Below are 25,348 nucleotides of genomic sequence, written 5' to 3'. Positions count from 1 at the left end.
ACGACTGGCCTTTAAAGGAATACTTCATCGATTCACAATCAAGATGAACCGTAATGATACGACCGATACGACAGTATCCGTTCGTACTGCGTCACTTGGCCATGACAAACCAGAGTGTAATTCGATTTGTTTTCCCCAGTAATTTTAAATTATGATTTTTCCCTCAACCTAACGTAAAGTAAAATTGATAGGCGCACGTATGACAAATAAACTACAATTACACAAAACTGGTCATTTATTGATTCTCAAACAGTGTCGCTTGCTCTCGTCAGAAGCAAACTCACTTGCAATGACCCAAGCCTTGTTCCCCACGCCCAAAATTATTTGACTGACGTTGATTTCCCGTTGAAAAATCACCAAATGATTCTCCGCTTTCAAAGTGTGACACGGCTTCCATTTGACGATCGCTCCGTCCCGGGGGATGATGTAGTACAGATTGTCCCAAAGATCTAACTTCAATCCTTTGGCACGACCTAGCAACCGGCCCAGATAAGTTACACTGGTTTTCAGTACCATCTTTTGCACTTCATCCTCGGGGAACGACAATTGCCGAATGGTTTTCACCGGCAGAAGAAATAATCGGCCAGTTAGACCGTCCGAGATGTACAGGTGATTCTGGTTGATAGCGATCTCCGAAAGCGAAATGGGACTTATTGGGGACAGATCTTTTCTTCTGTAAATGAAATCATAGCATTAAAGGTCGACAATTGTTGGATATCTAAACCTACGTACTCAAATTTAAGTTTCCCAAAAGTCTGCTTGAAAAGCGAGAATAGCAAAAGATAGTCGGTATCCAGCATAGTCACAAACGCGCGGGTGTCCCCATCAGATGCCTTGATCGGATCGACCACTACCGAGTGGAACGTATTGCTCGATGTGCCAAACTCATACCGAATTTCCTTGTTGGTCACTAGCATCAAACTACGAACGATCAATTTCGGGCTGCAGAACCCTTCGCGATCACCACGATCCAAAATCCACAGTCGTGCACCGGAATCGATATCCGTGTAGATCACATGGTTCAACTGATCGCAACACTCGCGCAGCTCGTTCGGGTCATGTTCACACAAAACGCGAGGTCGGGTTCCCAGTTTGTTCTCCGGCCACGAAGCCTCCACCAGACTCACATTGGAACCTTCGATTGTAATGAAGGCACGCGATTTGTACAACGACACGTGTTTGATGGTGAAATTATGGATGCCCAAGGGCGAGAGGTCCCAACTGAGAACGAAGCAGGATGAGTAAAGAAGGGTACAAATAAATGCGTTGAGTGAAACCATGACAGTGCGATGCAATACTGTGCCGCGCCACGGAGGTGCATCCGATGACTGGATGAGTGCGACAACTTTGTATGTAAGTTTTTTTTTATGAACGATTAAACAATGCTGAGCTATGCACTTTGTTTGTGGCTAGAGTTGTACTTGTAAACATGGGCGTATTTAGAGGGGTGCAGCTGCGTAGACGTCTCTTGGCTAACGAATAAAAAAATCACTACGATTGATAATTTTTTAATGATTTTTTATTGGTTTCCGCAATATTCACACTGTTCACAAAAAAAATATCAAAATTGGGTTGTTTAGGGTTAACTAGGTTCTACATATCCTGAATGTATAGGGTGTCCCCGAAAGTAAAAGCAGGACTTTTGGCAACATGAATCAACGTATTTTTCAATGAAACTGATAATTTTATATATTTTTTATTTTCCTTAGGGTATATTCAATGCTGCCTGTGATAATCTTTTTAGCCGGCAGAGACCTCACTTTTTTGTTTTTGTTTTTTTTAAGCGGGTCCGAACACCCGTTTGAGCTGAAAACTTAATCGATTGGTCCCCACCAGCTAGTGACCAATCGATTAAGTTTTCAGATTAAACGGATGTTTGCTTCTCCAGATTTGTGTTCTTGAAAATTTGAGGTTTGGCTTCGATTCATCTTCACCTTAAACTAAGCTAGTAAAGCACATGTATTTAATTGATTTTCAGGAGTAATCTTGAGGATATCTCAAGAAAAAAATAATTTTGTGAGATATTATTGAAATAACTTGAATTGATTCCTGAAAAATAGACAAAAACCCTGGATACATTCCGGGTTTGATGTCTAAGGTAATTCAATAGGAGAAGGCTTAAGGTATCTGCTGATTATTTCATTGATGCAATTCTCAAACGAATACTTGATGAAATAATTTGAAAACTCCTAGAGTAATCTTCGAGGAGGAATGAAACCCATGAAATATTTCTTTTTCTTTTTTACGCAATATCTTTGATAGGCTATCTTGAGGATGTCTAACCTATAAGGATCTCAAGTTTCTGGAAAAATTTCAACAGAAAACCTGAGATGAAAACATTGAGAATTTCTTAACAGATTACTTGGAGGAATCCTACCAAGAGCACTCTTTGCTCTTGAGTTCTTATTGAAACAAACGCTGTAGAAATGAAGATTTCCACAGATTGATCTTGTCCAGGGCCAAATCGTCAACATCCAAATTTTCAGACTTTTTCTAATCTTCTAAAAATGCATTTGAGGAGGTTCGTGCTCTCCCCTCTAATGGAAATCCTCGCTACGCATTTGCTTGAAAAGACCATGGATGAGGGCAGTTTACACATGTTGCTCATTCATTGGTTTCTAGCAAACAAACCAACGCATGTTCGTGGAAAATATCATGGTTCAGACATTCACGTGCCCTCCTAGCTGGTCACCTAGCTGATGATCTTATTGAAAATTCACCTGATAATTCGAAGAAGAAAAAGTTGAAACACAACAATGATTACAATCCTTCGATAGTTTGTAAACATTCGTGCGTACGCTATACGAAGTGCATTTTTCATTCATAAAACTAATCGCAACGGTAATCAGCTGTTGAGACGTCGCGACGCGTACCCGTGATGAAACGCACACTACCAAAGCCAGGCTCAGAGCGGCCAGCGCATAACAGTAAACAAAACGTAACTGTTTATTTTTGGTGTTTTGTTTTTATCGATCCAATCGCGGTGGCTGTCAAAAATTTTCATTCGCTTCGTCCTGTCAGACGAAATTTCTAGCGTAACATTTGAAAAGGGCCTAACTGCAAAATGTAAACAAACTTGATTATTCATTATTCGTATCATTTTTTACGTAAATTACTCCTACATACTCTTACGGGCATGCAAAATGCATTATTAATGGTAATTTTATTCAAATTTAAAAGGGCCTATCTGAAAATGATAAAACTAAGAGGGCCTAACTGGCCATAAAAGGGCCTAACTGAAAATTTCCATCAAAATCAGATTGGCCCTTCCGTGCATTTCTAATTTTCCTCCATATTTTTCAATATTTAGCCATTGTATAGTGTTTTTCTCACATAATAGAACCTTGTGAAATATTTGAAAAGGGTTTATCAGCATAACGTAAAAATTGAGAAATGCTCGATTGAAAATTCTGTAACATATTGATTGTTACTATTTTGAACTCATTGCTATCTAATAGTTTTGAACTTTTGTTCGACACTCATAGTCTATTACTGGGCCACGTAACGTTTTAAATCTAACATAACATAAAAACTAGTAAAAAATGTTGAATTCAAACATCATCGGCAGATAGGCCCTTTTACGAGTCTTCAAACCAGTTAGGCCCTTTCAATTAGGCCCTTTAATTGAACATGGTTTCAGTTAGGCCCCTCCAGTTAGGCCCTTTTATTTCACATTGTTCCAGTTAGGCCCTTTTGGAATTTGTTAATTTTATTGATTATTGAATAGATTTTCAAAGTTTTAGAACAAAATCAATCGATTATGTGAGAAAATCAACATTGAATATTGAAAATTCTTTATTGAAGATTCAGTATATTGATTATTCATATTTCAAACCCTTTCTCCTATTTACTAGTTTTATACTTGTGTTCGACACTCATAATAGTCTACTAGGTGGCCCATAACGTTTTAAATCCTAAATAACAAAACAATTCGTGAAAATGGTTGAATTCAAACATCATCGGCAGATAGGCCCTTTTACGAGTCTGCAAACTAGTTAGGCCCTTTCAGTTAGGTCCTTCGATTGAACATGGTTTCAGTTAGGCCCCTCCAGTTAGGCCCTTTTATTAAACTTAGTTCCAGTTAGGCCCTTTTGGAATTTGTTAATTTTATTGATTATTGAAGTGATTTTCAAAGTTTTAGATCAAAATCAATCGATTAGGTATGTGAGAAAATCAACATTGATTAATAAAAATTCTTTATTGAAGATTCAGTACTATATTGATTCCTATTTCAAGCCCATTCTCTTTTTTACTAGTTTTATCATAATCTTAATGCGAAGTTAGTTGAAAAACTGATTTTTATCCTGAAAACAAATCAATTACATTAAACATTTTGAATAATTTTTATTAGTTGTCTCTAGTTGTGGATCGAGTTCTAAAAGTCGCGATTTTCACAAAAACAAATTCGTTTATTTTTATAACAGCCCTGCAAGAATTCTTCTTATACTTCTTCTTGGCATTACGTCCTCACTGGGACAGAGCCTGCTTCTAAGCTTTGTGTTCAATGAGTACTTTCACAGTTATAAACTGAGAGATTTTTTTGACAAGTTGCCATTTTCGCATTCGTATATCGTGTGACAAGTACGAAGGTACTCTATATTCAGGAAAGTAAAGGAAATTTCCATTACGAAAAAACCTGGACCGACCGGGAATGGAACTCAGATACCTTCAGAATGGCTTTGTTTTGTAGCCGCGGACTTAAACTGCTCGGCTAAGGAAGGCCCTCAAGTATAAAACAAGTAAAAAAGTGAATGGGTTTGAAATAGATATAATCAATAAGGTACTGAACCTTCAACCGAGAATATCCAACATTTAGCTATTACATTGTTTTTCTCTCGCTTTATTTTATTTGAAAACTATGAAAATCACCTCAATAAGCAATAAAATCAACAAATTCCAAAAGGGCCTAACTGGAGCTATGTTTAATAAAAGGGCCTAACTGGAGGGGCCTAACTGAAACCATGTCCAATCGAAGGGCCTAACTGAAAGGGCCTAACTGGTTTGAAGATTCATTGAAGGGCCTAACTGCTGATGATATTTGAATGCAACCATTTTCACGAGTCGTTATGCTATTTGAGATTACTAACGTTCTGGGCCACGTAATAAACCATAATGAGTGTCTAACACAAGTATAAAACTAGTAAAAAAAAGTGAATGGGTTTGAAATATCAATAATCAATATGTTGCTGATTTTGTATAGAATAGTTTCCAATATTTAATATATTTGTATGATATTGTGTTGTTTTCTCACATAATCATTAAATGTTGTCGAAGAATTATGCAAATCACTTCAATAATCAATGAAATTAGCAAATTCAAAAAGGGCCTAACTGGTTAGAAAATTCGTAAAAGGGGCCTATCTGCGGATGATGTTTGAATTGAACTATTTTTACAAGTTGTTGTGCTATTTCAAATTTAAATTGTTGTGAGCCACGTAATAGACCATTATGAGTGTCGAACACAAGGGGTTATCCGAAAATGACGTCCATCAATTGGGGCCTCCTCCGATGGGGGGATAAACGAAAATGTGACAGTGCATGGATTGGGTATTAGAAAAAGCGTCCTTTGTCACGCTAGAAGGGTTCTAGAAATCCCGAAAATGGACGTCATTTTTGGATCTTCCCCAAGTATGAAACTAGTAAAAAGCGAATGGGTTTGAAATAGGCATAATCAATATGGTACTGAATGTTCAACCGAAAATTTCCAATATTTAGCTATTATATAGTGTTTTTTCACATAATCGCTAAATTTTGTTCAACATTTATGCAAACCAATTCAAAAATCAATAAAATTAGCAAATTATAAAAGGGCCTAACTGAAACCATGTTCAATCAAAGGGCCTAATTGAAAGGGCCTAACTGGTTTGAAGATTCATAAAAGGGCCTATCTGCCGATGATGTTTGAATTCAACAATTTTTACGAGTTGTTGTGTTATTTGAGATTAGAAACATAATGGGCCACGCAACAGACTTTAATGTGTGTCGAACACAGGTATGAAACTAGTAAAAATGCGAATGGGTTTAAAATAGGAATTATAAATATGGTACGGAATCTTCAATTGAGAATTTCTCAATGTTTACGTTTTGCAGATAGGCCCTTTTCAAATGTTACGCTAGATTTATCAACTCCGCGGTGCGCTGTTTTTGTTTGTGCAAGACGACGGAGTGATTTTCGTGTATTTTCGTGGGGAAAGTCTTTCGTTGGAAGCAATGTCGTTCCATCGGCGTTGTGGTAAGCGAATTACGCTGGCCAATAACAACCGAACGGCCATGCGGAACATCAGCGAGTTCAACCACGGGCTGGTGCTGAGCGCCGAGCCTCTGCAGGATGATGTCCTGTTTGAAGTGCGGATTGACGAGAAGGTAAGCCAGCGTATCGATTTTTCCTTTATGGGTAAAGTGATCAGACGTCCTGCATTTCGCAGGACAGTCCCGTGTTTGATTCATTTGTCCAGGGCTGGTAGCAAGTCTCTGAAAAGTCTATTTTTACCGGAAGGTCTCTAAAGTCTCTTTTTACCTTAGATGGTCTCCGAAGTCACTTTTTTCTTGATTATGGTCGCAGTGAATCCTGCTGCCAAATTTAATTCCAGTGAAACCTTCAGAGACTATTACGCGAGTAATTTACAAGTTCTTCAAGATTGCTTCTCAGATTTCTTGACAAAAAGCCTTAGGAATTCTAGTGATTTCTACCGATATTTTTTTCTGGCATGTTTTCAAGGGCTCCTCCATAGATCTCTCCAGAAATTCCTGTTCATTCTTAACATTTTGCTCCATGAAATATTTGAGCACAATTGTTTCCGTTCTTGTAATTTTCACAAGGATTACCGTAAAAATGCTGTCAGAAATTATCTCAAGGTTTCTTCCAGATATATTTAACTAATTCTTCCATCGCTTTCACCATTTATTACTAAAGGAGATTTGCCGAAGATTCCTACATGATTTCTTTTAAGAAAATCCAAAACGGTTTATTTTGAGTTTTGGAAGCAATTGGTTTGGGAATTCAGAAAAACCTACAAGAATTCCTGCGTCAATTCACTCAATTTTCCTTCCAAGCTTTTCATATAATTTCCTCTAAGATTTCATCTACATATACGCTCAAAGAAAATACTTCAGAATATATTAGAGGAAATCATCTTCATTCTAAGGCAGATTTCTCAAGTGAAATCTCCATGACTTCTTCAAAAGTTCATTAAAGGCTACGCTCCAGCATACCAAAGAAATCATTCCAGTAATTCATCCCATAAAAAAAGAGTCCAAGAGTTTTTTCAGAGAACCTTGTGAGAGTTCATCAAAGGCTTCAACTTCAGAACTTCAACAAGTTTCATAAGATGTTCCTTCTTAAATTAGAAAATACGGTTGAATTCTTGAAGATGTTATGTGCGGGAATCTTGGAGGAGGTCCTAGGGGAAACGATGTTAGCATTATTGTAGAAATTCTTAGAGGATTTGGAACATTCTGAAGGAATTCCTGATACATTCTCTGAGAGTATTTTTATGGTTATCCTTAGAAAAAGTCCAGATTGAATTCATTCGTAGAGAATGCGCGAACGCACGGTTCAGCAAGTTTTCTCACACGTTAGCTACAATGGATCGAGGCGGTAATAAACTTTGGCGCATCTCGAAAGCTTTTAAGAAAACAACTAACTACAGCCCTCCACTGCGCAGTGGATACACGCTTATCCTAAGGAGAAGGCCAAACTGCTTGCTGAAAGTATCGTGCTTGCTCACATCAATCAAGCCGACAGGGAAACTGTTGACTGTTGCGCGTTCTGTCGAACAGATCGACCTTTTTCAGTCTGTGGCCGATAACTCCTGGTTAGTTCGTCCCAAGGAAATTGCCACAATCATTCGAAATTTTAAACCCAGAAAAGCGCCTGGTCATGATGGTATCAAAAACATGCTTTAAAAACGCATTCCACGAAAATGATATGTAGTTCTCACTAAAATTTTCTCCGCTTGCCTCAAACTATGCTACTTTCCCGCTGACTGGAAACACGCTATAGTTGTCGCCATTCCGGAAGCGAATAAGGACCTTCTAACTACAGACCAATCAGCTTGTTGCCTACTTTGAGCAAACTTTTCGAGCGCGTCATTTTGATGCGTATCGAGAAACACCTGGAGACGGTTTGTTTGCTTCCTCATGAACAATATGGGTTTCATAAAGGACATTCTACCAGCCATCAAATCGTGCGGCTAGTGAAGGAGGTAAAACGTATTTTCCAGCAAGGAAAATCATCAAGCATAATCCTCCTAGAGAAAGCATACGATTCAGTATGGCCTGAAGCGATCTTGCATATAATGTTGCTGGCTAATTTTCCGATGTCGGTCCTGAAAATAATGCGAAGCTTCCTATCTTGGTTAAACCCTAGTTCAGAAGCTAAAGTTTGGTTGTCACGGTTGCCTCCAAAAATACGATAAGGACGTCAAAATGTAAAAAGACACTCCTATCAAGATCCTGTTATACTAAACCGTTCTCAGGCCAACGGTTGCGTATGGCCTTCCTGCTTGGTACGACTGTGCACACAGGAAAAAAAAGTTCAAGTTAAGCAAAATCGTTTGCTCAAGATGATTCTTGATTTAAGCCCTTTTCATCCGACTAACGAGGTACACCGACTTTCCGGTGTAGAGCGGATCGATGATTCGGAGATTGATGCCTAAATTCCTGGACAGTTGGTCGTCATTAGTAAATCCTCTTTTACAAGAGCTGGCCGCATATATTAATGTGATATAAGATTTAAGCTTTTTTTCTGTCTTTTTTCTAAGCAAGTTCGAAGGTTTTTTTGTGCTTTTCCTTCCTTCCAAATATGTAGTTGCTTCTGATTCATTAACACAAAATGTCATTTTAAACTCTAAACACTAATTGTAATTGCTAAGGTAAAAATGAAAATAATTGAAATTAAAAAAATTGAAGGTATTTAAAACTGTTGGAGGGATTTCTTAAGAAGTCTGTCAACAGCAACTCTGTAAATGAACATCTAATAATATAATATAGTAATATCTGATGCAGAATTTAGATTTGTGTGTGTCTATTTGGATACCTACTTTTTGATTCCTATATTTATCACTTTTTTCATACAAGAGGACGTATTTCACTCAACTGCATCTTTTGCAACTACCGTTTGTCTTCGAATAGTAAGTAAATGAAAACCGAATTCAGTACTATACCATTGAATTCCACTAAAGTTTGTATCCGTGTAGGGCCGTCTTCAGTGTAATGTCGACTAATCAAAATACGCTTATGGATACAAACTCTATTTAAATTAAATGGGATAGTACTAAATTCGGTTTTCATTTACTTATTTCTAGGTTTTCATTTACTTATAAGTATAAACCTCGCTTGTCATACACAGTATCGACACGGCGTAGCAACTCTGGTGGTGGAAACAACGCGACAGCCGTAAAGTTGAAATAGTTATTCAGTTTGGAGCAAATGTACGAACTGCTAATGATGTCGATTAAATGCCTATAAGTTTGCAACAGAAAAGATTAAATCATTGATGTACGTTGTTAAAACATTGTCTTTTCATGCTCAATAATCTAAAATTGACACAAATTTGATAGTGCAGAGGAATTTCAAGAAAAATAATACTGGATTTGTCCATACAAATGAAGATTGTAATGGTAAAAGAACGCTCTGCAGAATTAAAACGATAATTGTGTATTTTTTATACATACTGAATATTGGAATTATTCGAAAATGATATTTTTACTCACACTTTCAAGCACCTGTGAGTCGTATTTTTTCTAATTAAATTTGTATCTCTGATGTTTTGTACAATCTACTGCTTTAAAATTATCTGAAAATTCTGCGTGACCTATGGAAATTTGAACTCGAAACTTGTAAACTTCTAAGTTATTGGGTCACCAAGTGGCTCGGTAGATTAGTCGTCTAGCATATAAGAGTCCTGGATTCGAATTCCACCCAAGCACGGGGATTTTTTTTTTTTCAAAATTTCACCCATAATTTATCCATCTTTACAATGCGTAACTAATTTAAAACCATGCAGATTGGATTACCGATCAGCTCAATATAAGCGTCAAAATTAATTTTGAAAGTCTGCTTAAGATTAAAACCCTCTTCAGAATTTTGTGTTGTAATATTTCTCGAAGGATCATTAGATTAGAAAATTATGGTCAGCATTTCATCAGAACATTGCTCAAAACCATCTGAAAGTCCTGTGAAGAACTTTGTGAAAATGCTCTTTGATTTTTTTTATAATCCATCCAACAATTTAGTCAGTAACCAACAATTTTCATCAGAATTTCTTTATATTTAAAATTCTTCGTAATATATATCAGAAGATTCTGTGAAATTCTGTGTATCTTGCCCATGATGCATTAAAAAATTACTTTTGTGAATTCTTCATGATTCAAGTAAATTCAGAGCTTCAATACTTTCGAAGTACGAAGATATCGCCAACCCAAACTATTTATACAACCTGTCACTGCTAATCTTACCTCGCTCCTGCTGTGTATGACTAACGTAGGTGAGTTCATTGCTTCTAAGGAAATATTGAGATTTAAAACTAGTTGAAATATTTTTTTGTATCTTTGCTCAAATGTTTTTCACTTTATGACATATATTCTACTGTCGAGAGTTCTGTTTGATCTTTCGACCTTGACGCTTGCTTTTACCGGAGCGAGCGACGAGGGCAGGATCAAACATGTCGCGCGTCGGTCTAGTAAGTGAAAAAGTGGCGTGATCGGTGAGTTCGGTTGGAGTAAGTTAAAAAGTGCCGCGATCGGTTCGTTCATTTTGATCTTTCGACGACCTTGACGCTTGCTCCTGGGCAGTGCGTCAAGAAAGCCCGAGCTGTCGTCCGTGTTTTTTTTCGGGTCGCGCGCCTATTTTTTTATTTTTATTTTTCTGAGTGCTAGCCGAGCAAACGAGTGAAGCTGAAAGTGGATTGTGGCTGCTCAGTCAAGGATAACGGATCAATTGGTGAGCTCGTTTCATGCTACTATTTCTAATCTATAAAATATGTATGACTGCACATTTAATCGTTACAATGGTGGGATGTAAATATGATGTTTCAACAAACTATGGATGGTTCGTCACTGTGAGTGTCGACACAAACTCTGATTGATTCATGATTTTTCAGAACACCCCTTATATACCTTTATTTTTGTAATTAAAAAAAACTTTGAATGGTTCGACACTACAAGTGTAGACTTGTACTGGTTCACTTCATTCAACAAACTTTGGATGGTTCGCCACTGTAAGTGTCGGCATAAGAATAAGAGTGTTCTATGATGTCCCAACCAATTGAGTCTTTTGTTTCTTTTCAAATGAGTAAAATATAATAACACATGCTTTCGTACTGACAGCTGTAGGAATGTTACATTTAGGTATTTGTTCAACAAACTTTGAATGGTTCGTCACCTCAAGTGTCGGCATAATTTTCCTCTACATAGAAATTGTTCATATCAAATGAAAATATTATATTTGCGTATAAGCATGTATATATCTCACAAATCATTGTTTATCATGGTCTAATCGCTTATCAATGTGAATCCTTTAACCCAACGATCCTCCCCATTAACAAACATCCCTCCCAGTAACCTTTGTGGAGATGCAGAGGCAAACACGGTCTCCAAATAGCAAAGGTTACACACTAACATTCCTTCCCTCAATCCCACCTGACTGCAAGGACGTGGCCGGCGCCGTTATTGACCTTGTATAAATAGAGGCACTGAATTATGCACACTGAAGAAGATTATGGCCAATCCCAGCTGAACTTCTAGTTGATTCTTTGTGCATTTTCACTGACTTCGGTCAATCACGGAATAGCAACCATTGATATGTGTAGTCAGTCTAAGCTAAGCTAAGCTAAGCTTATGACATATATTCTACTGTCGAACATGAAGGTATTGCTGTTTTTCACCAATATGTGGAATTTTGTCCCGCTTTGCATCAACATACATCTGGTCACTTTACCTTTGGGATATTTGTTCAATTGAGATAATCATTTTTCTAAAATTTAGATCCATGCCTGGAGCGGAAGCATCGAAATTGGGGTGACAACGGTCAACCCGGAGGCAACGGAATTACCCCCATGTGCCACAAAGCTCCGCAGTGGAACGTGGGTAATGTCCGGCATATCCGTTCTGAAGGATGGACTCTCGCTGATGGAATACTACGGGTCGGATTTGGATAAATTGGGGGAAGGCGATCGAGTGGGAGTTGTTCGCACGGCCCAGGGGGAACTGATTTTCTACGTCAACGGAGAATCGCAAGGTGTGGCCGCGGTGGACATACCGAAAAATGTATACGCTCTGGTCAATTTGTACGGCAAATGCGTGCAAGTATCGATTTGCCCATCGGACAGCCTTGAGTACAGCAATGAAAATACGCAGATTTCCCAGAACATCGATATAGCAATGTCGGTGGAAATGTCGGTCAGTGCCAATGCCAACGGGGGAGGGCCCTCTGGATCCGGCGCTGGATCGGATCCGATGGATCCCAACGACAAGTTACGTTTCCATACTCGATGTGGATCGCTGGTCAAACTGAGTGCAAATTGCCGGACAGCAGAAAGGCGACGCCCCTTGGATGAATTCAATAATGGAGTAGTGATGACTCATCGGCCTTTGCGGGATAACGAACTGTTTGAAATTAGAATCGATCGATTGGTAGACAAATGGTCCGGATCGATAGAGGTTGGAGTGACAACGCATTGTCCAGCAGCGTTACAGTTTCCTGCTACCATGACCAATCTGCGGAGCGGAACCATCATGATGTCCGGCTGTGGCATTCTTACTAACGGCAAAGGAACTCGAAGAGAGTACGGAGAGTTCAATCTGGATGAGTTGCGAGAAGGTGATCGCGTAGGAATGATGCGTAAATCGAACGGAAATCTTCACTATTACATTAACGGCCGAGACCAGGGAGTGGCGGCAACAAGAGTGGCACAAACCCTTTGGGGTGTGATCGATCTCTACGGCATGACAATCAAAGTCACGATCGTGGATCGCGACGAACGTGAACAACAGAATCTTGTTACCAGGCGAAACAATCTTATGAGTTTACCCGTTTCTGAACAGGAATTAATTCCAGCCAGTCCTGAAGTTGATTTCAGTCAATCGGATCGATTGCTTTTCCATCCCATGTGTGGATCTCATGCAAGTGTTACTCACAGTGGACGAACGGCGTTACGTCCGAATGCTTCGGATGATTTCAACAATGGAGTTGTACTGACTAGGCGCCCCTTAAGACCCAATGAAATGTTTCAGGTTCGACTGGAAAGAGTCGTCACCAAATGGGCTGGCTCTGTGGAAATGGGAGTGACCACGCACAGCCCAACAGAGCTAGATTTCCCATTTACCATGACGAATGTTCGCTCTGGAACGTGGATGATGACAGGCAACGGGGTGATGCACAATGGTATGACAGTGATCGAGCAGTATGGGCAGAACTTGGATCGTTTGCAGGTTGGCGATCGCGTAGGAGTCGTCCGGAAAGATGACGGAACATTACACTTTTGGGTCAACGGCGTAGACCAGGGGCCAGCAGCTTCAAATGTCCCGGAGAAGGTTTATGGCGTAATCGACTTGTACGGCCAAGCTGCTCAAGCAAGCATCGTTGATACTTCAGAGTGCGGAACACCGGACACTGGCAATTCAACTATCTCCAACACTACTCTGTTCAGTAGCGAACCAAAACTAAAGTTCCATTCAGTGCACGGTAAAAACGCTCGAATATCAAACGGTGGATTGACGGCCTGTCGCCCAAAAGCTTTGGCTGAGTTCAATGACTCAATCGTATTTAGCAATCGACCTCTCCGTCAGCGGGAATTGTTCGAAATTGTCCTGGAAACTGTGGTAGATCAATGGAATGGCAGCATAGAGATTGGAGTGACTGGAATTCGTCCCGATGAGCTGAGTTTACCGAGCACGGCCACTGACCTGGAGCACGATACAATTATGATCTCTGGAACTACACTGATGCGCAACGGAGTGACAATTAGGAATGATCTTCCGTTTGATTTGGATACCTTAACCGCTGGCTCGCGAGTGGGAGTTATGCGTAACTCGGATAACATACATTTCTTCATCAACGGCGTTGATCAAGGACCGTACTACGAATGTAAGGCTCCGAACTTGTACGCAGTCATTGATTTGTATGGCCAGTGTGCTCAGGTCAGCATTACCACGCCACACCCGGACATTCGGGCACCGTATGCGATCAGTGAAAATTCACAGAGCTTGCAAGCCACTTCGGTTATTCAACCCGCTCTTGAGGCAAAACATCGTTGGTCATGCATTTCCGGGAACGTCACGCTCATGCAAAACTGGACATTAGCATCACGTTGTACAAACTCAGCTCTTTCACACTGTTTGGTCTTCTCGGAACGGCCACTTGTCGTGGGAGAGACCTTCGAAATAAAAATCACCGAGGTAAATCCTCTTTACGCCGGCAGTTTGAAAATCGGAGTGACTGATTTGAATCTCTCGGATGAGCATGTTCGTAAAAACATTCCAATAAGTATGAAACGCATTCCGGCCAACGTTTGGTACGTTAGCGGAAACGAAGTGCGTTACAATTCGAATCTGTTGCAAAAATCTTTAGCTTCTTTGGACTGGCTGAGGGTTGGCGATCGCATTGCTATAGAATTAACGGCATCGCGTACTCTGAAGATCCTACTAAATTCAGAGGACATGAATATTTGTTTCCAGAATGTCTCGGAAGATATATTCTCAGTAGTTGAGCTTATGGGTTCCACAATGGCCGTTCAGGTAATTTCATCACAAGGACCGTCGTCTCCTCTTAGGCCATGCAGCCTTAGACTTCAGGACTCACTCGAGCTTGGACTGGATCCCCTAAACAAGCAAGATTCGATGCTGGAATCGATCGATTCCGACAGCCTATCGTTTGAATTTTCCGAATGTCATGGTAAAAACATCCAACTCTTTGATGACAAAAAGTCTGCTTCAAGGGTTCAATCTTACCACCAAGGAGTTGTCTGTCTCTCCAAGCCTCTTTGCAAGGGACACAGCATAAGTATCAAAATCACGCAAGTGAACCCCAAATGGAAGGGAACCATAGCCGTTGGTGCTCTGGGTGTATGTCCAGGAACCCATCAGTTCCCATTTCCAACATCGGCCATTCTGTTCCGGAGACCTTGCTGGATTGCCACTCACGATTACATAAACATCAACGGCAATAAGACTCAATCCAAATACGCGGAAATCTTTGAACAAATTCAGGTAGGAACAATTATCACCATGACATTGAACCACGCGGGAAATTTGAGCATCGCCTTCGGTCAGACCCAGCTGGATGATTTAGCCGTCGGACTACCGCACCACATTTATCCGGTATTCGATGTGTACGGCAAATGCGAAAAGATTTCTATCGTGAATGGAGACGCAAAGAGCGGAAGTCCGATCAACGAGGAGTTGGCCGCAATGCCTGCAGGCGCGGTAGCCACCGGTGTTTCCGGAGGTTTGCAAAACGAAGTCGAAAATATTCCTCAGTGTGAGAAAGCTGACCTGGAAGTGCACGAAAAGGAAACGGATGCAGCGGCGGTTTGCGCATCGAATCCAGGACCATCAGCTATGTGAGTTTTATTTGGTGGATTGACTATTGATTTGGGTGTAATATGGGACTTTTCTATTCCAGGAGTCGATCAGTAATGGACAGTGTTTCGGAGAACCTATTGATGAACATTTCAATCAAAAATCGTACGGCAAATGAGGCGCGAAATCACGATTTATCCAATTCTTGGTAAAACTATGGCGCTATATTTTTAAACAGGTAGTAATCCTCAATTATGGTTTGTAATTCCAGTTGTCTACGGGACTCTCTACAGTTACAACATTCCACGAATCTCAACATTCAACGAAGCCAAAGTACACATCGGTTCAATGCACTTCAGGGCAGTTTCGACAGTAATCGTGGAGGCGAGCTCTCCCAATCCACCAACTGTGACGAGGGCTTTGAAGATTATCGTTCCAGCGCCAACAGCAATGGCCAGGCAAATGCAACTGTCAATACGTCGACGATTGCTCAAACAGCCCAAGACAACAATACCGATCCAAACTATCTGGAAGACGTGGACAGCAACATAGACTTCAGTATTCAACTAAATGAGTCTGAACCGGAGGAGGATAGCAATACGATTGCGAACAATCGTGCCAAGCTAGGGCTACCATTGCAGGCTTCTTGTTCAACAGCTCCAGAGCATCAACCTCCGCCATTGCAATCGACTACGGGAACCAGCACGGCGGCGAGCCGTCGGGCCACAATCGTTGAATTTGCCGATGATCACATGCGTTCATCGCGCACAAATTCTGTTTCTTCGTCGTCCATGCTGAGCGTCGTCGAAAATAAGGATTGCGACTATCTGAAGCTAGTGATGGGATTCAAGCGCACGTTGATGCTGCCGGAAGTTTTCTTCGCTGGTGACAGTTTTGGTTGTTTCTGCGAAGGATGCGCTCCATCTCTGCAGAGTTCAATGGTCAAGGGCTGGGTAAGGTTCAAGCTCAACCAAACGCTTAGTAGTGCTTGCGCGGTCAACACGGCAGACGATTCAGTTTGGACTACGGCATATTACAATGCGCGAGTGGAAAAAATCCGGTCGGTTTTGGACCACGGTCAACCATTGCCTATTGGTAAGCTTTTATTGTTCTTCGTCTTCAGCGTATACTGACGTCTATCATTTCCAGAATCTTGTCAATTCCTGCCGGATGGATCGACGGTCGGTGATCATTTCGTGCCCGGAACGCACATCCTACTGCAATCGTCACCAGATTCGAGTGAACGCTCCCAACGATCATCATTCCACCGTTACATGGCAAACAGTGTTTGCTACCGCATTTGCGCTACCTTCGAGGTACGCGTTCGATCTCAATCGTTGTCGGCAATAGATTTTAACGAATCAGCAGCAGCTGGTGGTACAGCGAGTGAATCTTCTACGAATGTCAACGGATTACGTTACTGGACAACCAAAGAGGCGGATGCCTGCGTATTGACGGCACTGATGGTCCTACTTACTCCGGTTTAGTCCGACGGGAAAAAAAAACTTCACATTCTCAAGAGATATATTAGACTGCTTGCTATGGTTAAAAGTATCGCTTATATCTGATATATTCATGTATTCGTAATATGGTGTGCAATTGTACTCGTACTAAACAGTTTGCTTGAAAAACTTGTGCCAAGATTTTCTGTATGACAATTCCTTGTTTCAGCTCTGATCATCGGACACATACTAACTACTTGAATACTAGAATGCAGCAGCGTGGATTCATGCAAGAGCTGTATATATTCCATTTTCGTTGGTCTTTGGGATAATTTCACAGTTGCCTTAAACGTTTGGGTTATCTAGGTAATTTCTTTCAATGGATTTCTAGACGACTTCCTAGAAGGTTCCCAATTAGAACAAATTCAAGAATTCAACCATAAAATTCAGAGAAAATAAAAAAAAAACATTGTCGTTCCGAACTTCAACTAGAAATTTCTATGTGGATATCTTCAAAAATACTCCAGAGATTCTTTCATGAATTCCTCCAGAAATGAATTTGAGGAAGTCTTAAGGAATTTCGTTGGTAAATTGTTAAGATAATTGAAAAAAAAAAACAATAGCTTCCCTGGATAGTATGATGCAAGATTGTCTAAAAAATGCCTTAAAAGTTCTGAACGAATGATCGTAGTCACGGAAGAATAAGCACGAATACCTGAAAGAATAACTGGGAAATCAGCGTATGCATTCTTGAAGGGTTTCTTGGAAAAAATCCTGAACGTTTTTATTGCTTTCAATAACTCTGGAATAATACTGTATGCATTTTCTTTAAAGATCTCTTGTAGGAAGCTTTGGAAGATCTCCTGAAGTAATATTTGGAAAAGTCGGTGGAAGAATTAATGAAAACACATCAAGAAAAAAAATCCTGGGATAGTCTCTAAGAAATTTCCAGAATAATTCCTGTGTAAATTACTGAATGAAGCAGCGTTGAAGAGCTCAACTATTTTCTTCTGCTAAAGGGTGTACGGAATCAAATTGCGACACACAAATATTTGTCAAAAATTCGCACGTTCAATTAATCATCTTCAAACTTTCAGAAAGTAAAATAAAACATGTTATGAATATTTTCCCATGTTTGTTTTATTCAATTTCAATTCCATATCCAAAATGCACGAACTTTTTTCTTCACTCTACCCATAAGGTCCTGTACAACACTAGGACCAACTTTTTGTGCGTGGCAGTCCATTTTTTCTTCATACCTTCCTTCGATGCTTCCGAAGTGCCTGCTTCATGATGGCCCAGTACTTTTCAATTCGTCGCAATTCCGGTGCCTTCGGGGGGTTGAGATGCGTCGACACAAAACTGACCTCCTTAGCCTTGTACCACTCCAAAAGCTCTTTTAAGTAATGGCACGAAGCCAAATCCGGACAGAAAATCCTAGGACCATTGTGTGATTTCAGAAGAGGAAGTAGACGCTTTTGGAGGCATTCCTTTATAGGTACACCTGCCCATTCCAGTTGTCACGAATAAGGTGCTCCACTTTCCACACGATCAAATTGCTTGCCAAATCATATATTTTTTGGCAAACTTTGACATCTTCTGCTTTCTAACGTCCTCAGGGACATCGAATTTATCATGAGCAGTTAAAAACTGGACGTCTGCTTTTACATACGTCTCATCATCCATAACGAGGCAATGTGGTTTTATTGGGAGTAGCGCAGAAATAAACGACTTGCTCGTGTAAAGGTTGGAACAAGAATAATGAATTTTATTTTTCTATGTCTAACGTCACATAAATCATGGCTTACTACAAATGGTTTCACAACACTCCTCCTTAAGCCAATTGTTGTGTGATTCCCATGGCTCGTCGATTCCGCTCCAGCTTAATACGTTGTAGTGGTTTCGTGAGCCCGTCAGCTATTTGGTCGTCTGTGCTAACGTACGTGATGTTCACTATCTTCCGATCCAAAGCGTCTCGAATATAGTGATGTCGTATATCTATATGCTTCGTTCTTGGTGTATATCCGCCATTCTTAGCAATACAGATAGTGCTTTGATTATCGCAGTACAAATCGATCGGTTGTTTCCTTCCGAACTGTGATAGCAGTCCTTGCCACCACGAAGCCTCTTGTACTGCTGCGGACAACGCCATGTACTCTGCTTCGCAGGTAGACAACGCCACGGTTGATTGCCTCTTGCAGCTCCAGGATACCGCTCCTCCTTGTAGCAGGAACATGTACCCACTCGTTGATTTCCGGTCATCTGCGTCAGCGGCCCAATCAGCATCAGAATATCCCGTGATCTCCTCGTTTCCGGCTCTGGAGTACTGAAGCTTCATTGCCGACGTCCCTCTGAGGTACCGCATCAGATGTTTGACGGCCAGCCAGTGACTCGGTCCGGGGTTGGTGTTGAATCTGCTCAATTGGTTGACGGCAAACAAGATGTCTGGTCTTGTGCATTGGGCAAGGTACATCAGGCAACCAACAGCTTCTTGATATGGTACCGTTGCCATTTGCTCGACTTCTTCCTTGGTTTGCGGTGACATATCCTTGGTCAGCTTGAGGGCTGCATTCATCGGTGTCGAAGTGGCCTTCGAATCTTGCATCTTGAACCGGGCTAAGACTGATTCGACATATCCTTCTTGATCAAGAGCTATGCCATCCTCCGTGCGTGTGATTCGGATCCCCAAGCAACTTTTTGCTGGTCCGAGGTCCTTCATGTGAAACATGCAGCTCAGCTTTGCCTTGATTTCGTTCTTCCAGCCTTCATCGTTCGAAAACAGCATCAGATCGTCCACGTAGATTGCGATGAACAGAATCTTTCCGTTGTTGATCTTGTGGTACAAGCACGGATCGTACTTCGATTGCTTCATACCCAATTTCTTGAGTGCTGCATCCAGTTTTGCGTTCCATACGCGACTTGACTGTTTCAGCCCATATAGAGCTTTGTTCAAACGGCACACCTTTGGTCCCTCGCCAGGTTGTTCGAAGCACGGGGGTTGCTCCATATATATCTCCTCTTCCAGGTCACCTTGGAGAAAAGCGGTGACGGCGTCCATCTGGTCGACGTAGAGATTGTGTTTTGCAGCAAGCGCGAACAAGTACCGAAGCGAACTGTGACGAACCACTGGCGAGTAGGTCTCGTCGTAGTCCACCCCCTTTCGCTGAGAGTAGCCCTTGATGACTAGCCGCGCCTTGTAGCGGTCGATGTTTCCAGCAGCGTCGTGCTTTGTCTTGAACACCCACTTGCATTTGATCGCCTTTCTTCCTTCGGGGAGGTTCGTCAGCGTCCATGTGTTGTTGTCCATCAGTGCCTGGTACTCTTCTCGCATCGCTATTTTCCAGCGTTCGGAGTCGTTACGCGACAGTGCATCCTGGTGAGTGTACGGATCTTCCACTGCAGCTGAACTCCTGGCCTCGGATTTGGATGTTGCGATCCCGCCGAACTGACCCTGGCTCTTGGGTCCCGTGGTGGTTTCAATTTCGCTCTGGCTGACGGTGTGTTGCTGAGAAGGAAGGGAACTGGGAAGACCTTTTGTCTTTACTACAAAATCGTCATACTTGCCTGGCAACTTGTGCTCCCGACCACTGCGCCTCGACACCTGTGACCTAGGTGGATATGAGATTTGTCGCGGTGGGAGCACAGGAGTCACGGTGATCAAAGTATCATTGACATCATAGATTTCTTGCAGGCTATTTTCATTACCATCGGATGTTTCATCGTCGCCATCGGTAGTGTCATCTGGGTCATCGGAAGTTTCATTGTTGACATCAGTGAAGAATTCGTCGTCTTCATCGTCACTTGAGTGAGCTTCATTCTGGTCATCTTCGCATGGTGATAGGGATACGACCTCTTCTTGCTCTAGGAGAATGATCTTCTTCGGAGGAGACGCTTCTCGGACAGGAACAGCTTCACCTTCGTTGATGAATTTAACTTCACGACTGATGATAATCTTCTTGGACTGAAGGTTGTACAATCGATACCCTTTTGTTTCTTCGTCGAAGCCGGTCAGGACGCACTCCTCAGATTTGGCGTCCCACTTCTTGCGCTTCTGTTTCGGAACGAAGACCATCGCACATGTTCCGAAGATCCGAACGTGACCCAAGTCAGGCTTCTTACCGGTCCAAGCTTCTTCCGGGGTGACATCATGGCCTTTGATCGGGGAACGATTCAGCAAATATACGGCGGTTGCCACAGCTTCCGCCCAAAATTGCTTCGAAAGTTTCGCCATATGCAGCATGGACCTAGCACGCTCCACGATTGATCTGTTGGCACGCTCTGCCATGCCGTTTTGTTCCGGGGTATAAGCATTCGTCGTCTGGTGAACAATTCCATGTTGCTTCAAGTACTTCTTGAATCCAGCGTTGACGTATTCTTTACCGTTGTCTGATCTGAGAATTTTCAGCTTTTGTCCAGATTGTCGTTCCACCATAGCGTGGAAATCCTTGAAAGTTTGAACGACCTCAGTTTCCGACTTCGATTTCAAGAAATACGTCCACATCCTGCGTGACTTGTCGTCGACGAACACGATGAAATAGCGGCTTCCTCCAAGCGACTTCACCTCCATCGGTCCACAGATGTCCGAATGCACCAGATCGAGTATACCATCAGCACGGGATCCATGCTTGCTAAACGGATGTCGACTGTGTTTACCCATCGGACACACCTTGCAGTCCGTCATGCTTCCTCCAACGATATTGACACCAGTCACTAGTCCGTTGGCTAGGCTGCGCACGCCGTTGATGTTGAGGTGACCCATCCGTCGATGCCAAACTTCCAGACTTCCTGCCGAAGAACAAACCAGAGCACTTTGCTTACCTTGCTTCCGTTCATCAAGCTTGAACAAATCGTTTCGATGGCTTCCAGTAGCGATCACATCGCCGTCCCGGTCGAGCACCTTACATCCTTTATTGTTGAAGATAACGGTGTGGCTCTTCTTCACGATCTGGTTGACCGACAGAAGATTCGCAGATAGGTCTGGCAAATACTGCACGTCGTGAACAGGAATCTCGTCTTCGTTGCAGGATGGCTTCAGCGTAAACGATCCAGTCGCAATAATCTTCATATTACCACCGTTAGCTGCCACCACAGTGCCACTTGAAGGTTTCACGTTCTTCAGAAGATGGCTGTTACGAGTCATATGGACACTCGCCCCCGAATCGAAGTACCAATCTTCATCTTCCATCGGACTGAATGTAGACAGCACCGCACAGAACGCATTCTCTTTCTTGGAGCTTCGACAGTCCTTTGCTATATGGCCGTACTTGGAACACTTCCGGCACTTCGGACCTTTGGGAGGATCCGATTTCTTCACATTCTTACCCGGATTTCCATATCGCTTCTTAGCAGCAAACGCCGCCTCGCTTGAGAACGTATTCATCTCTTGAAGTAGCTTGGTTTTTATGTTGTCTCCGGTGATGGCTATGCCCGAGTTCTCCAAGGCCATTATCATCGGACGATACTCATCGGGCAAGCCAGCCAACAGCAACGTTCCGATCCACTCTTCGGAAATGGCAAATCCAATCCCGTTGAGTTGATGAGCAGTCGATATAATTTGGTTAACGAATTCCCCCATGGATCCGCACGACAGGAGATCAGTCTTGATTAATTTATGGAGTAGCCCGACTCGCCTGGTTAGACCCGAGTCCTCGAAGGCTTCCTCCAGCTTCGACCAAACTGTACGCGCCGTCTTCTCCTTTTGAACGTGGATATAATTCGTAGGTTCAAGAGACAGGATGATCTTCGATCTTGCTTTGCAATCCTTGGCTGCATCCACGGCTTCGTAGGTTCCGTCTTCCTTCTTCTTCGGCTTCACAGCGCACCAGAGATCTTCGAGTTCCAGGAATGTTTGCATAGCGAACTTCCAGGTCGCCCAATTCTCTCTTCCAATCAAACGATCGATTGCAGGAAGGCTTGAAGAGACTATGCTACTACCAGCAGCGCTTGAGGATCTGGCGGTATTCGAGGTCATCTTGGATTTTTGATTGGGAAAACGTTTCACAACTTCTGCTTCGAATTAATAATGCGAACGGCCCATAACCTATTGGGAGTAGCGCAGAAATAAACGACTTGCTCGTGTAAAGGTTGGAACAAGAATAATGAATTTTATTTTTCTATGTCTAACGTCACATAAATCATGGCTTACTACAAATGGTTTCACAACAGGTTTCATCAACATCTGGGTGTAGAGCTTCCGTGTACGTATTTTACCTATACCGTATTCTGCCGTTCATCGCGATTAGGCGCCTTTTGCGGATGAAGGGAATCAATACCACTGATTCTGCTAGTCACTACACTTTATTACACTACTCTTTACACTACTGTTCACTATTTACACATTTACTGTTACTGTTCACTTCACTTGGATCGGGTTATATTCGCTGCGGTTGAAACATAACAACTCGACTACGCAAAGGGATCGCGTATTTATAGCACCGCGCCACGTGTTATAGAAGCACGCGGAACAGTCGCGATGCACGTAGCTCGGTCACTCATTCGCGGAAGGGACTCACTCGGTTACTCACGGTGCTCTTGGAACTCATTCGCTCACTGTGGGAACTCTCGACCACAGAGGCGTCGGCAGGGAGGGTCGTGTCAGGAATCGAAAGTGGCGTGTGTTTTGCGACGAATTGGAAACGGCGTGGATGATTTCAGTCTCACTCTTTTACGGATCGTCCCGTACGGAACAGAACGTATGTAGTCAAAGATGGTTAAAAGGAACCTTCTAATTATCTTTGATGTAGTCCTTCACGTGTTTTCGCATCTCGCACGAAAGTTTTGGATAGATACAGTTTCATCGCCACATCTCGAACTGAATTGTTGGGATTCCTCTTGAAAGCTTGATCTACCCGTTTGTGATCCATAACACTATACGGAGATCCATTTTTGCCACTTTTTTCTTTCCGATCGATGGTCAAACGTTCGTGGTACCGATTTAAATACGAGACACCGTAGAATGTACCATTTTAAGCTTTTTGCTGTGCCATTAGCATTGGCAAATGGATGAGATAGATCTAGATTTTCGAGGAACGTGCGCAAAATTTATTTGCGCCGCTGCTGTTCTTCTGACTCCATCTTCACAACGATTCCACATCTACTAGTGAAACTTACAAAGCGTAAACAAATACAAATTGAACTAATTACACCTAAAATTTCAATTGAAAATACCCAACGGGTAAAAAGTTACAGCCATTCAAAAGTGGTGCCATTTGATTCCGTACACCATTTAATTCTTATGAAGTTCTATCTGGAGGTTTTTCTAGAGCCTCTATTTATAATTTTGCACTGCAAACAGAATAAGGAAAAAAGTGACTTTGGAGACCATTTGTTTATAATAAACTTCATTCCGAAGATTTATTCAGGAGTTCATTAGGTGTTTTTTAAAAGAACTTCCTAAAAAACTACTCCAGGAATTTTGTTATAATTGATTATTGACATTATTTTCATGAATTCTTTCAAATATTCTACCAGAAATTTAAAAAAAATCCTAAGTCCTCCAGGAATTTATCTAGTGATTCTTCCATTGATTTGCATGAGACTTACTTTTAAGACATCTACGAGAATTCAATCAGTAATTTTATTCCAAAGTTGTTTTACAACCAGATTTCAACCAAGATTTTTTCTTCCCCAACCAGCTCTCAGGAATTCCTCCAGAAATTGTTTTAAGGAATTTCCCAAAGCAATCTCCAAAAATATATCCAGAAATCTTTCAGGTCAGGGATGTTTTCAAGGAATTATCAAGGACATTTTTTAATAAATTATTGCAGTGATTTTTGAAAAAAAAATCCAGGAGGCCCTTTTAAAAGAAATCCTTACGTAATCTTTGATAAAATTTCTGAAGAGATTCCTGATAAAGATTCTTAAAAGAACTCCTTGGTTCTTAAAAAAAGTCTTGAAGGATTTCAGAGATAACTACTAAGATAATTATTGAAAAATAATCGTTCGAATACCAAAATAACATCCTGCAAGATTTGCTGAAGGAATTCCTTGAGTAGAATTGGATGAAATCCCTAAACAATCTCGTTAATAAAGATAAAAAAAATCCCTGAACCAATGTATGGAAATGGTCGAAAGAATTACAAGAATAATTGCTGAATGCGTTGTGAAACATCGAATGCATTTTTTAACATTCACGGAGGTTTTACTTTAAAAAAATCCGTAGAGCAATGTAAGAGCTGAAAAAACCTTTTGGAAGATCTCCTAGAGTAACAACTGGATAAATCGGTGACTGAATTAGTGGAAAAATCTACGAGGGAAATCTATCTATCTGGGAAAACTTTCAGAGTAATTATTGAAAAAAATACTGTTTTGGTACGCTTAAGGATTTCTAAGTGCAGATTTGGCAAAAATTCCTTTAAGCAGACGATGAGAAATCGCAGGAGGAATTTCC

General features: G+C 41.5%; 2 protein-coding genes across 2 annotated transcripts; one reads left to right on the top strand and one right to left on the bottom strand.

Annotated features, from left to right (window-relative positions):
• Nucleotides 1-212: 212 nt before the first annotated feature.
• On the bottom strand, nucleotides 213-1,391 carry LOC5567890. Its single transcript, XM_001651878.2, has 2 exons — nucleotides 733-1,391; nucleotides 213-673 (listed from the first exon to the last, which is right to left on the bottom strand). Exons 1-2 carry the CDS (start codon nucleotides 1,278-1,280, stop codon nucleotides 232-234), a joined length of 990 nt encoding a protein of 329 aa, XP_001651928.1. The 5' UTR covers nucleotides 1,281-1,391; the 3' UTR covers nucleotides 213-231.
• A 4,726-nt stretch (nucleotides 1,392-6,117) lies between these two features.
• On the top strand, nucleotides 6,118-17,148 carry LOC110679632 (neuralized-like protein 4). Its single transcript, XM_021854969.1, has 5 exons — nucleotides 6,118-6,362; nucleotides 11,984-15,558; nucleotides 15,621-15,725; nucleotides 15,789-16,612; nucleotides 16,667-17,148. Exons 1-5 carry the CDS (start codon nucleotides 6,210-6,212, stop codon nucleotides 17,002-17,004), a joined length of 4,995 nt encoding a protein of 1,664 aa, XP_021710661.1. The 5' UTR covers nucleotides 6,118-6,209; the 3' UTR covers nucleotides 17,005-17,148.
• Nucleotides 17,149-25,348: the final 8,200 nt, after the last annotated feature.

This window comes from Aedes aegypti, chromosome 3 (genome assembly GCF_002204515.2).
Source record: "Aedes aegypti strain LVP_AGWG chromosome 3, AaegL5.0 Primary Assembly, whole genome shotgun sequence".
Classification (NCBI taxonomy): Eukaryota; Metazoa; Arthropoda; class Insecta; order Diptera; family Culicidae; genus Aedes; species Aedes aegypti.
Note: the sequence above shows the minus strand (reverse complement) of the source record. Positions and strands in the feature narration are given on the sequence as shown.

What these genes read in the sequence shown, in the direction of transcription:
- LOC5567890 (XM_001651878.2), bottom strand. Translation starts at nt 1,280, where the DNA reads ATGGTTTCACTCAACGCATTTATTTGTACCCTTCTTTACTCATCCTGC. An exon ending in TTTGGGAAACTTAAATTTGA is followed by an intron (nt 674 to 732) that starts GTACGTAGGTTT and finishes TTTCATTTACAG; the next exon opens with AAGAAAAGATCTGTCCCCAA.
- LOC110679632 (XM_021854969.1), top strand. Translation starts at nt 6,210, where the DNA reads ATGTCGTTCCATCGGCGTTGTGGTAAGCGAATTACGCTGGCCAATAAC. An exon ending in AATCCAGGACCATCAGCTAT is followed by an intron (nt 15,559 to 15,620) that starts GTGAGTTTTATT and finishes TTTCTATTCCAG; the next exon opens with GAGTCGATCAGTAATGGACA. An exon ending in CGGTCAACCATTGCCTATTG is followed by an intron (nt 16,613 to 16,666) that starts GTAAGCTTTTAT and finishes TATCATTTCCAG; the next exon opens with AATCTTGTCAATTCCTGCCG.